A 14,429-nucleotide genomic window follows, 5' to 3' on the forward strand; every position below is an offset into this window, starting at 1 on the left:
GGTTGGTTCTCCACATTCCTTTAAAGGCTATTCCTTCAAAGCTATATAACTGAGGTCTCCTCTCAATTATATAGCTTTGACCCTTACGCACTCACTGATGTAAAGTCATTAGCCTCTATATACAAATAGTGAATTTACTTCATGTGCAAACTTTGCTTACACTTGGATGAAGGATGAAACCAAGAATATAATTTCTTTTCATCTTTAATTTACAATACAATGTGTTTAAGTAGGTTTTATGTTTGCAAGATGAAAATCATAGAACTAAGAGGAAATCTGTAGTACTGAAATATGCTACATGTTTACACACATGCACATTATATATATATATATATATCATCATCAAATTCCTGACATATGCTCTCAAGGGGGGTTTACAGAGTATCGGAACTTATATTTCTCTCCTCTGAGACACTTTTTGTTGTATCAATCAAGCTAGATCTTGGTTTTGCTAACATTTCTTCTCCCATTTGGTTTAAGGTTATACCACCTAAGATTACCTCTGGTAGTCATTCCAAAATGCTAACAATGCCAAGTTCTTTCCTAATATCCTTATTTTTAATATGATACTGCCAGTGATGTCATCTGTTCACTCTCCTATGTGGTCTTCTGTCATTGAGTACTCCTTCAGAGCATTTTATTTCTAATGCAGCTCTTAGATCTCTTAATTAAAATTGGTTTGAACACTATCTTGTACACAGCTAGTTTAGTGTTTTGACTAATTTCTCTCTATTCTATAAAAATTTATTCAGTGAACTTCCAACCATACCACAACTTTGCCATCTTCACAAAATTGCACCTAAATCAAGTACATTAACCACTTGCCCACCCATACTGGCTAATTACTCCAGACATCTAGAACATCTATTTTCTGTTTTCATGCCCCTTTGTTATCTGATTCCTTTTACAGTACTTTTTTTTTTATCACTTGATATTTATCTTCTATATCTTACCAATCATCCTGTGACTTTTGTTTAGCTACTGTTATGCAATTTTTGATTTCTTACATTTTCTCAAAGCATATACTGACTGGAAGTTTTAATATGCTTTCTTCTTTTCCATTCATATCCTTGTAGACAACTTAGCATGCCTCTCTGGCAAAATTACTGTTTTCTTCAGTCTACTAATGTCTCCAAGTTTTGGTTCTTAGAAACTGAAACTCAGTTTTTCTTCAATAATATTTTGGGTTTACATTTCACTTCTGAAAGCTGCCTGACTGATTCTTTTTAAAAGTGTCTTCTATATACACACGTGCGAGATATTTTTTTCAACTTAAAACTAAGTGATGATAACTTACAATGTCAAACCTCCTGTATACGCTTTTGTTATGAATCAATGTGAAGATTTCACTATCAAATGATAAAATGATCAACAAGACTTTTCTGTTTCCTCTCCACATGAATTTGTGAACATCTTTATATTAGAGCACAGTATTAGTAATGACCAGTCCGTGTTTATAGAAGGATAAATTTACTCAGTGCTGATGGTATCCACATGAGAACAGCGTATCATCCAGTTGGAGATTTTGCAGTTAATGTGACAGAAGCTGATGTGGGAATTGAAGATACTCGACATATTGAAAAATACCAATGTGAACACAGCAGTGAGACTGGACAGTATGTCACCTCGTGTGTTATGAGAATGTGCAAGAGAATTGGATATCACCTCTGACAAAGTTGTTTAATCTAAATCTCAGTTCTGGCAATGTTCCAAGGGAGTGGAAAGAGGATTAGATAGTTCCATTACATAAAATGTAGCTATAAGACAGAAGTAGGAGATTACAGACAAATTAGTATCTCTGGAATGGTCATGGTAAACGTAATGGAAAAGTTGGGTAAAGGTAAAATTTAGGAATGGGTGGAAAGGAATATGACACTACATGAGACACACAGTTCTGAAAGGTAGGTCCTGCTTTTGTAATATATTCACATTTTATAATAAGGTAACAGTAGAAATAGCTACACCACAATACTGCTTGGAAAACATAAGTTGGAGTAAATGGGAATGGATATGAGGCTGGTGGAGTGGAATCAAGGCAAATGAGGGTGACCAGTGGAGTGCACCAAGGCTGCAACTCTTTAGTGTGTATATTAATTGATATAGGTGATACAAAATGGGGAGAGCAATAATGGATAAATGTGATGTAGATATCCTGCAGGATGATTCAAATAAATTGGCAGTGTAAGCAAAAGACAACAGTTATCAATTTAATGATGCAAAATATGCGGTAATGCACTATGGGATGAAAATATTACATATTTTGTATCATACTAATGATACTAGTTTATGGGAAATTGACAAGGCTAGTGATTTGGGGCTGATGGTGGACAGACATTTGAAATTTAGGCATATTGCAAAAGTTGAGAGAATAGCTCAAATGATTACTTGGATGTTGAACCAATAACAAGTACAGCTTTTTATAAGACTACTATTCAGTCACATCTTGATTCCTATGCACATATCTGGTTACCATGATTTCTTGGGGGATCAAGAGGTGGTGGTGAAGATTCAGAGATGAGTGACCAAGCCAGTTACAGGTCTGTGGTATGCTTGCTCCCTATGAGGATAGACTGAAAGTTTATAGGTTGCAGAGTTTAGGGTGCCATGATAGAAACTTATATTGACACAAAAGAAATTTTTCAATACATGAGAGGTAAGAAGAAAACAAACACTTGGAACTTGTATAAGGGTGTACAGATTAGAGCAGTGTTTCTCAAACGTCAGATATCCGCGGACCCCTTCTTAGATTTTCATTATTACCAAGTACCCCTAATTAATTAATTCAAAAATGAAAATTAATAAATTAATTTAAAATATTAAAAAATTAAATATCTATTTTATTTGAATTTATATGTTCATGTGAACAAAAAATATGATTTATTTTTAATAGAACAAACTTTATAAAGATACTATAAAGTTTTACTTACTTGAAATAATTTATCATCAATGAGAGGAGTGAAACTGCTTATGGTGAGATAAAATTTCAGCAAAATTTGGCTGTATGGTTGTTAATTTCGATCTCAGATGCGAAAGTTTATTTTTCACTTGGTCAGACTATATTAAATTTAATTTAATCCTTTATCCAAGTGTGTGCAAACAAAGTTTGCGCCTGAAAGTATCTTCAGGACTGGAGTAAGGTGGTACAACACCAGGCAACTCCTTGCAAAGGTGGAGCAAGCTACCAATCTCAGTATCTCCCATAATGCAAAACACATCTCCTTGCGGATATGTATAATGTTATGCATTAAGGGGGGAACACTACCCAGACTAGTTTTGACCTTTATTGAGGTCTCTTCAGTGGGAGCCAGGCCCAAGTGGAGATAGCAAGGCACCTGAAAGTGTCTTCTCTTCCCTTTCCTTAATGCATAACATTATACATATCTGCAAGGAGATGTGTTTTGCATTATGGGAGATACTGAGATAGGAGTGATGTTTACTTGCTCCACCTTTGCAACGAGTTGCCCGTGTTGTACCACTTTACCCCAGTCCTGAAGATACTTTCAAGCGCAAACTTTGTTTGCTCACACTTGGATAAAGGATTAAACTAAATTTATTATAGTCTGACCAAGTGAAAAATAAACTTTCAACATATTTCTCTAAATCCAGAGTAATTTAATAAAAAGGTGGCACACCTTTTGGCAACTCCTATAGGTAGAGATGACCTTGCTAATGCTTCTGCCAGGTATCTCCACTTGGGCCTGGTTCCCACTGAAGAGACCTCAATAAAGGTCGAAACTAGTCTGGGTAGTGGCCCCCCCTTAATGCATAACATTATACATATCCGCAAGGAGATGTGTTTTGCATTATGGGAGATACTGAGATAGGAGTGTTGGTATCTTGCTCCACCTTTGCAAGGAGTCGCCCAGTGTTGTACCACTTTACCCCAGTCCTGAAGATACTTTCAGGCGCAAACTTTGTTTGCACACACTTGGATAAAGGATTAAACTAAATTTAATATAATCTCAGATGCAGTTCAACATCTACAATGCGATTCCTCTTCTTCATCTTAATATCTACAAGGGCCGAAAATCCAACTTCGCACAGATATGAAAAATAGAAAAATGAACCTTAGAGCTTTATCTGTTAATTCAGGAAATTCATTCTGTATTTGTAGCCAAAATGATGATAATGCATTCTCGCTGTATTTATTTTTTAGGAAACTATCAGAAGCTAGTTCTAAAAGTTGTTCTTCTTCTATTGACAATAGACCCTTTGGCATAAATTTGTTTTTATTGAAAGGGTATCTTATCCACTCAATATTAATGTCCAATTCAGGGAAATACTTTTCTAGATTCATTTGTAAGCTTTTTAAATGCTGCATGATAGTAATTTTCACATCATCAATTTGTTCATTTGAACTTGCGAGCAATTCATGAAGCGATGGAAACGCATCAAATTCTCCATTACCAACTCGCTTTTGCCATAACTTCATTTTTGCCAACGTGACGTTCGCTTTATCTTGGACACGAAATATAGAAATTTCCCTGCCTTGTAAAGATAAATTAAGACTATTTAATACAGTAAATATATCTGCCAGGTATGCTAATTGACTGAGCCATTTCCAATTATATAAATACTTTTTCAATTCAAACTTCTCATCAAGGAAAAACTTGTAGTTCAATCCGAAGTTCAAATAAACGAGCAAGAACTTTTCCACGAGAAAGCCAACGAACATCAGTATGGAAAAGAAGTTGTGTACAGTTGCTTCCCATTTCTTTGCAAAGTTGAGAGAAAAGTCCGGCATTTAGAGGACGGCCTTTAATATAATTTATGATTTTTACAGCTTCATCAAGAACTTTTCTTAGGTCTGTAGACATCATATGTGTAGCCAAAGCCTCCCTGTGTATGCAGCAGTGTGTCGACTTCGCATTTGGTGCAACAGCTAGAATCCTTGAAACAAGCCCTTTTTTAGATCCGACCATGGATTTTGCTCCGTCCGTGCTTATTCCAACACAACTTTTCCAATCAAGTTTGCTTTGATGCATAATGGTATTTATGCTGTTGAATATTTCTTCTCCTGTTGTATGTTCTGGCAAGGGTTGGCAATATAAAAGGCCGTCATGAATTTTTTTCGTACCTAACGAACACTAGAAGATTTGCAAAATTTGTAATGTGGGTGGATTCATCTACCTGCAATGCATAATAACGACTCTTACGTATATCGGATAACAATGTTTGTTTTATATTTTCAGCCATTTCAGTGATTCTTCGATGAATGGTACTATTTGAAAGACAAATCCTATCAAAAGATCTTTTTGCATTATCTCCGATCATAATTTCTGCTATTATTTTTGCTGCAGGCTTGACCAAAGTTTCACCAATTGTTTCCACTGCACCACTTTTTGCTATTAATAGCGACACACGATATGAAGCTTCTAAAGTCTTCATGTTTTCACCTCCTGACACGATCGACATCACTTTTTGAGATTCTTTTAAATTTTTTAGTTTATTTTGAAAAAATTCAACAGGTTTGTCCTTGCATTCATTATGTTTCGATTCAAAATGGCGATTTAAATTACATGGTTTCATGCTTTCATTTTTTAAAGTTTCACCGCAAATTACACATAATGGAATAGGTTCCTCTCCATTTACCGTCCATGAAAATCCACATTTTAAGTAATTTATATCTTACTTACGAAGTTTTCTCATCCTAGTTGGTTCTTAAGAGATGTCAGACGACACACACTTATCAATTTCACTTGATCCAGATACAATATCAACATTTTCTTGTTGCTGACAGCTACTTGTATCTACTATGTTCCTCTCTTTTGCACATTTTAAAAATCCAGTCTTTAACCAGTGATCCATACTTAAGAATTTGAAAGCTAAAAAAAAATTACCGTATTTAACGAACAGTCCTTCAAAAAATGGCTAGTGAAAGCAGAGCTCGAAACAGACAGCAATGGTAGGCCAGTAGAGATAAAGCAGCTATGAAGACGTCCATATGATTGGTGCGGTATTAACAAAAGATTGCGCTACTTACTGACAAATGCAAGCCAACAGTTGAGTTGAAATGCTAATTCTCTTCAACCGAATTCCTTATATAATATCTGAAACACATTCACTATATATTTCTTAGTTTTAACACGTTCACTCAAACAAAACCATATGTTGCCAGTGCACCATATGGTTTTGATTGTCTACTATACAGCATTTTATGTGGGAGGGGTCATGCGATTCATTAGTTCGGTTTTTACCCAGTTGTCTCTAATTGCACTATTTGTTGAGAAACATATTACACAGCCTGCAGATGTCTCTGTACCTTATTCAGTGATACAATAGTTTCACGATCTCAAACTTAAATTTTATTCCATGTGTTAATGATGCATAGCCGAAAATTGCCACGGACCCCCTGAAGACCTTTTGCGGACTCCCAGGGGTCCACGTACCACACTTTGAGAAACACTGGATTAGAGTATTTGCTTGAAGAGTGACGAATGAGTGGATTGGATTGCTAGAGGTCGTTTTGAGTACTGCAACAGTGAATAATAATGTTCTGATCAGAAATGCAGCAGGTACTTACCATTTATTAATTTTGCTCTTTGCTCCAGATTTTCCCAAATAATTTCTACATTTTTGTTTATATTTCCAAATAAGGATCAACGTTCCCTTTTTTTTTCTTTGTCATCTGTCTTTTTTAATGTCCACTTATTCATAGTAGAACCTTATGTGGGACCATATGCAAAAATAAGTCTCATTTTTTCCCATTTTGATGCTTGACCACACCACTATTTGATATTACCCACCATTGAAGATTATTCCAGTGTTTAGTGTTGAATGCTATAGCTTCTCCTTCCTTTCACTGAATTGTTGCTTGTTTTTCATTAACTACCGAACCAGCCCTGATGTATTTACACATCAATAATTACATGGATGCAACATTTGGATACTATTAAAATAACATGAATAAAAAACTTACATTTTTGATATATTTTATCCTCATGGCCATTTGGGTTTAATGTCATTTCTTATTTCAATGATTATTTACAAATAAAATATATAACAATAATAGAGAAAACTATTTTATTAGTTGTTAGGTTACACTAGAGAATATATGCAGTCCAGTTTTGCAAATCTATATTCTGATGCTTCAGGGATATATTAGAAGAGAAACAATTAAACAAATTACATGAGTTGTCAGTACAGTAATCCCTCGATTAATGCGTCATTTTTTTTCGATACCCAAATTCAATTAGTGCGCCTCTAAACATCTTAAAAATAAATGTTACAGATTTAAAAAATTTTCGATCTATACATTTTTTATGGCTAACTATTTTAAAAAATAAACTCATCAGAATGAAATAATTTAGTTACTGATTTAAAACATTTTACAAAGTTATTTTTAATGGAATACTACGATACTTCCATGTACACTATATTCCAAATTTTTACTGCCAAAATTTATGTCATCTGCCAATTACATTGCATTTTCCTGATCACATCACATATCTCCTTTGCAATTATTTTCCTTACATTTTTTTAAAATTTTAATTAAAAAAAAAAAATGATGCAAAAAGTAATCTCATTGGAAGAAAAACTTGAAATAATAAAGAAAGTGAACAAGGCGAGTCCAGAGCAAAGATAAGACAAGAACATAAAAATGGGTGAATCAATTATAAGAGCAATTTTAAGCAAAGCTGCTGAATACAAAGTATTATAATGATTGAATTAGAGAGACTTCTTTTTACACGGATCGAAGATTGTAACCAAAAACGGATCCTGCTAAGACCTGACTTTATTAAATCAAAAACATTTAGTCTCTTTGCAACCTTGAAAGAAAGGGCTATTAATGATGGAAAAGAAGAATTCCACGTTAATGCTGGGTGGTTTGAGAAATAGCCTACATAATGTTCTAATCACAGGCGAAGTCGCAAGTGCCGATAAGGAGGTGGCCGCAAATTATCCAGAGATTTGAAAAAATTGTATAAGAAGGGGGCTATTGTGACCAACAAAAATCTCGGCTTGATTGTAAAGTCACAAAGTCGAATGAAATTACTGCTAGCAATATGCGATCCATTTGGAAGCACATTCTTCCACACTGTGCAAATGATTTTAGAGACTTTTCAAATGAATCTAAGTTAATTAAATCTCATTCTGAGAAACTGAGTGATTCCGATCTGCTAAATTTAGATGCACAGCGGGAAGATCCTGAAGAAAATTTAATCACTGACAAGCCCAAAGAGATTTTACAGAAACAAATTTAAAATATTTTTCTTGCAACCGAAACTTTTAGGTAGCAATACTTAGATACTGGCTCTTGTGAAGAGAGAAGCAGGAAAATTTGCAGAGGAGGCAGTTGTAAGAAAAAAAGAAACGGAATGCCTGCCAGAATAATAGATTTATATTTTGAATGTTTTATTGTCTTTCAGCTTCATAGTTTTCCTTTAACTAGGCCCTGAGACATACCCTAATTCTTTTATAAAAAAAAAAAGCAAGGGTAAAAAAAAGAAATTTGAGAAACGAATTATACTTTTTTGCATAGGTTATTATATTCGATTAGTGTGTTTTCAATTAATGCGCCTGTTTTAAAGAACGCATTAGGCGCACTAATCGAGGGATTGCTGTATTAACAATATTCTCTGGATGGAAAAACTTGGTATGCCTAAGATGAAAAGAATCTTCGTAAGTTTTTCAACTGAACGGGAGTTGGACTCTTTTTCATCCTTAAAAAAACCACATTAATTACACATGAATGCCTCTGTGGTGATAATGATCATTTGATTTTAGAAGAGGAATTATTGACTAAGAGGCAAAGTGATAATGGCAAAGGATGCATCAAGTGTGGAATTAGATATGATAACAGAACCAAGAAGTATACACTGGCATCATAGGCTTAGATCTTCAAATAACATCTCCTAGTTTATGCTTAGCTGGTCTCATATGGAGGTAGCAGGAATTTTTCCTCTTGCAAAAGCCAGCAGAGAAGAACACAGCCACAGCACAAAATGTAGATAGGACAAATACTCTATCACAATCAGTATCAAGTTCCCAAAAAGCCAAGTTACTTGGTTTTGACAGTGATTAAGGTTATTTTAATAATGTTTAAAGTTATATTTCCAATAAGCATATGAAAAGAGCTATAGTGTGAAATTACTGTAATACCTTATCAATAAAGAAATCCACTTCTGAACCAGATTGAAATTCTCCTTCTAGTCCACTGGTACCCCTAGTCCATACCATATTCTTCATTTTATGCTGTAAACATTAACATCCCATTTAAACAATATATAACAGATATTTAAACACATCAATGTAATTTTATTTGTGTACATTAAAACCAAAACAAATTCTTTTACCTTAAAACACAGCAGATGGGTTCTGAAAGCTTCTTCGTCCTGTAAAAGAGAGAAAAAAATTGTTTCATTTCAAAACGTAGAATAAGGTACATTTTATGTATATTGAATAGTGCAAGTACATTGTTCAAAACAATTAGAGGATATTTTAGTTTCTGCAGGATAATTATAACTATTGGGTATTTTATACATGAATAAATATTTCTTACTTATGGATAGGGTATAATTGATGAGATATTGTTTAAATAATCGATATTTATTACAAATTTAACAAATTATACATTTTAGCATGAAATAATTTTAACAAGAATAGCCAAAAATGCTTTTGTTAATTTTTAATAGGGCATATGGTCTCCATTAACAGCAGTACGGCTTGATTGCAGGGATCAGATAAGATGATCGAACAATTCTTGTGGGATATTTCCTCACTCTTCTGTGAAAGCAATTTCGAGCTCTTGAAATGATCATGGTGACACCAGTCGAGCAGAAATGTGCCTAAAGCATCCCAGGCATGTTCGATTGGATTACAATCCAGTGAACAAGGCAGGCCAGTCCATTCATTCAATATCCTATTCTTCAAACAACTCTTGTACCAAATTTGCATGGTGTGGATGAGCACTGTCATCCATAAAAATGAATTCTTGGCCAATTACACCAGCACATGGACAAACTATAGGTTTCAAAATCTCATTGCGATACCTTTGTGCTGTTAAGGAACCATTTCTGAAAAGAGATCAATATGGCCACCTATATACTTATTCCAGCCCATATCATCAAACTCCCATGTTGAGGTCTTTCACACCATATCAAGATAGGTTGGTTATCTAGTTACAGACTGAACTTGGTGATACTGGAACTTGACTTGAACTTGTCACTAAAAAGTACACGAGCCATTTGTCCAATTGTGGTGTTCCTGTGCCCAAATTCTTCGGACTCTTTTGTGATTTGCAGTAAATGAAATACAAACCATTGGTCTTCGAGAATATAAACCTATGGCATGAAGACAATTTTGAACATTTCCTGTCTCCAGAAAGCAATTCCAAAGTCATGAAATTACGCTTTGAGATACGCGACAACTTGCTGCGTTTGTCCAGCTTCTAATCGACCAATTAGAAGCTGGACATGATATCCCAGAATCGACCGATTCTGGGATATCATGTCGCTCTGCCATTTTTAACAAAATAATGGGTGGTAGGCAACAAAAGTTTACAATTGAAGTGATAACTATGCAGTGTGGAAGTGAGCGCAACAAGCCAGGCTTTTATACTCCCCACATGCTAATATTGCTAAGACAAGTCTTAATGATTTTGTATGCAGTTGCATGTTCTACACTGTTGTATATTAAGAATACTTTAAAATAAATGTGTTACATTCGTAAATTATTTTTTAACTTTATAATTTACAAGAAAACCAAAATATACACTTGACGTTTCGACCTTCACATTAAGTTTCATCTTCTGGAGTACGTATATATACAAAGAAACAAGTTGTACAATCTACATGGCATATTAAAGTTACTGATCAACTGCTAAAACTATTTGCCTGACCGCTGGTGCTAAAAAAAAAAAAATCCTCACTACATCAAAGCTAGAGTCCTGTTGTTATTATTTATTAGGTTACAAAGTTAAATTAAGCTGGAGAGTAACATGTTTATACAGAAAATAATAGATAAATAAATAAACAGAAAATAAAATTACTTATATGAGTATACATATAAATTGCAACAGGTGGATAGTGGCCAATAAAAATGAAAAATGGCTTCGAGTCCTAAAGTAAGTGGGCTGAATGTGTGCCATCCAAATTTTTGGATTTTTAAGCCCCCATTATTATTACGATTAGAGTGGTTTATCAAAATTTCACAGGCTTCTTTAAATTTCCGTTCCTACCAAGTTTTTGTAAGAAAGAACAATTACTTTTCCAATCAATTCGATGTAAGGTGTTAAGAGTGTGATCTGAGAGATCTGCTTCACCAAAATTATTATATTTAATGTGTCGTTTGTGTTCTTTTTTATGGATAGGGATTGTACGTCCAGTTTCCCCATATATAGGTAAGTTACAGGTGCAATAGATGCAATAAACTCCAGGGTGTGCCAATGGGGGAAGAGGATCCTTAGAGGTATTGAATATGTTTTTTAATTTTACAGGTGGTTTAAAAGTAGCATTAAGATTATAATGATTTAAACCACCTTTAATATTAAAAAACAAATTCAATACCTCTAAGGATCCTCTTCCCCCATTGGCACACCCTGGAGTTTATTGCATCTATTGCACCTGTAACTTACCTTATATTGGGAGAAACTGGATGTATAATCCCTATCCATAAAAAAGAACACAAACGACACATTAAATATAATAATTTTGGTGAAGCAAATCTCTCAGATGACACTCTTAACGCCCTACATTGAATTGATTGGAAAAGTACTTGTTCTTTGAATCATACAAAAACTTGATATGAACGGAAATTTAAAGAAGCCTGTGAAATTTTGCTTAACCTTCCTGATCGTAATAATAATGGGGGGGCTTAAAAAATCCCAAAAATTTGGATGACACACGTTCAGCCCACTTACTTTCCAGCAAACCCTGACTTTAGAACTCTAAGCAATTTTTCATTTTTATTGGCCACAAATCCATACCAGTTGCAATTTATATGTATACTTATATAAGTAATTTTATTTTCTGTTTATTTGTTTATCTATTATTTTCTGTATGAATGTGTTACTCTCCAGCTTAATTTAACATGGTAACCTAATAGATGATAGTAATAATAACAGGACTAGCTTTGATGTAGTAAAGATTTTTTTTTTTTTTTTTTTTTTTAGCACCAGAGGTCAGGCAGATAGTTTTATTGGTTGATCAGTAAGTAACATGCCATGTAGATGACCTTGTTGTGAAGGTCGAAACGTCGAGTGTATATTTTGGTTTATATTAAACTAAAGTTTTACTTGAACACGGTAATCGTATCCATAATTTCATAATGTATTCTGATCACCACATAAGAATGAAAGAAAGACTATCCCCTAATTGTTATTGAGCAGTATATATTGTAAATATTATCTAATCAATAGCTCATAATAGTGAATGCTTATTATCTAATCAATAGCTCATAATAGTGAATGCTTAATGAACAGAACTAAACATATATTTATAACCAGGTTTCAAAAGGGAGGCACACAGAATGACTTGATAGCATCTTCATCATCATCAAATTCCTGCCATGTACCCTCAAGGAGTGTACAGGATATGATAGTACTACATGAAAAAAATTACATCATTAGTAACTTCCTATCTACAATTTTCCTCCAAATCAGTCTGTTACTGGTCAAGACGCCAACATTATCAGATCTTATATTTCTATCGTCTAAGGCACTTTGTACTGTATCAATCCACCTATATCTTGGTCTTCCTCTGGGTCATTTTCCTGCCAACCTGGCAGCGAACACTTGTTTTGCTAATCTATCATCACCCATTTTGTTTAAGTGACCATACCACCTGAGATTAGCTCTGCTAACGCATTCCTGGATGCTGACAATGTCAAGTTCTTTCCTAATATCCTCGTTTTTAATATGATATTGCCATTGATGTCATCTGTTCACAAATCTAATCTTTCTCAGGACTCTCATATCTGTGGTCTCTAGTCTTTGGTCAAGTGTTTTACTTCTGACCCAGCTCTCAGATCCATAAGTTAAAACTGGTTTGAACACTGTCTTGTTTACAGCTAATTTAGTGTTCTGACTAATTACTCTCTTATTCCATATGAATTTATTCAATTGACTTCCCACCATACAGCTTTGCTGATTCTGTTGAATATTTCTATATTAAATTTACCATCTTCATTAAAAATCGTGCCTAAGTAGCTGAAATGTTTTACTTGTTCCACAGGTTCTCCATTCACAACACAGTTGACATTTTCAATGATTCTGCCTATTTTCATTGTCTTTGTCTTTTTATTACTGACCTTCATACCATATCTATTACAATAACTATTCAATTTAGTCAGAGAATCTTGCAGACTTGTAGCGGATTTATTTAGAAGTATAACATTATCCGCATGAAGCAAAGAGCTAACATTAACATCTCCAATTGTGATATCAGGTTTAATACCACTTTCCTTCATAATGTGATCCATATAGATAATGAATAACAGAGGGGATAATGTACATCCTCGTCTCACACCAGATTTAACATTAAAACCATTTACCTGTACTTCCTTCAATTCTAACTGCTGACTTACAACTGAAATAAAGACTAAGTATTGCTTAATATAATGCCCCATCGACACCATATAACTGTGTTTTGAATAGCTTCTCTCTTGGCACCTTGTCATATGCCTTTTCCAAATCGACAAAACTTAAATACAGATCATTGTTATATTCCCATGCTTTCTCGACTATTTGTCGTAAAGTGAAGATCTGATCCTGACAGCCTCTATTTGGCCTGAATCCAGCTTGTTCTTCACCAAGCTTTTCTTCCACAATTCTTCTCAACCGTTTCTCAAGTATACTTGCATAGATCTTGCCAGGAACACTCAGTAGGGAAATACCTCTGTAATTCTCACATTCAGTTTTATTTCCCTTTTTATATATGGGTACTATGAGAGCTCTACTCCAATCATCGGGAATTCGTCCCTCTGTCCAGGCTTTCTGACCTATGCAGTGCAGCCACTGTAAGATGACTCTTATACCACCATACTTCAGCATTTCTGGTCGAGTATCATCTACTCCTGCTGCCTTTCCACATTTCAAGCTTTTGATGGCTTTTTCTACTTCAAGTATGGATATGAATTCCTGACTGCATGCCTGGTCAGTGTTTTTTACCACTGTGCTGTCATCACTGCTTGTTTCATTTAGCAGTTTTTCAAAGTAATTACTCCATACTTCAAGGATATCTTTTTCTCCTGTTTCATGTAACCTTTATCATCTCTAACTCCTTTTACAGCACACTTTCCTCCATTCCTGAGCTTCTTCAACAACCTCCAGAATATTTTGCCTACTTCTTGATATTTATTTTCTATATTCTTGCCAAAGTCTCCCTTTTGTTTAGCATTCTTGCATTTGTCTCTATATTCTCTAAGAGCACAAGCTGACTTATTTGACAGGAACTATTGATATGCTTTCTTCTTTTCCGTCACTGCCTCTT

General features: G+C 34.5%; 1 protein-coding gene and 1 long non-coding RNA gene across 2 annotated transcripts in view; one reads left to right on the forward strand and one right to left on the reverse strand.

Annotated features, from left to right (window-relative positions):
* LOC150102856 (uncharacterized) overlaps positions 1-10,504 on the forward strand; it is a 75,574-nt gene extending 65,070 nt beyond the window's left edge. Inside the window, exon 3 of the long non-coding RNA XR_016548869.1 lies at positions 9,636-10,504. This is a non-coding gene — a long non-coding RNA (uncharacterized LOC150102856). The remainder of the gene's footprint in view (positions 1-9,635) is intronic.
* Positions 1-14,429, reverse strand: part of eIF3l (eukaryotic translation initiation factor 3 subunit l) — a 310,545-nt gene that overhangs the window by 13,474 nt on the left and 282,642 nt on the right. Inside the window, exons 16-17 of the mRNA XM_090398519.1 lie at positions 9,297-9,335; positions 9,103-9,195 (exon numbers count right to left, since the gene is read on the reverse strand). Of these exons, the coding sequence (XP_090254645.1) occupies positions 9,103-9,195; positions 9,297-9,335 (132 nt within the window). The remainder of the gene's footprint in view (positions 1-9,102; positions 9,196-9,296; positions 9,336-14,429) is intronic.

The sequence above is a fragment of the Typopeltis vanoorti genome, chromosome 9 (assembly GCF_054136105.1).
Source record: "Typopeltis vanoorti isolate ZY-2024b chromosome 9, IOZ_Tvanoo_1.0, whole genome shotgun sequence".
NCBI lineage: Eukaryota > Metazoa > Arthropoda > Arachnida > Uropygi > Thelyphonidae > Typopeltis > Typopeltis vanoorti.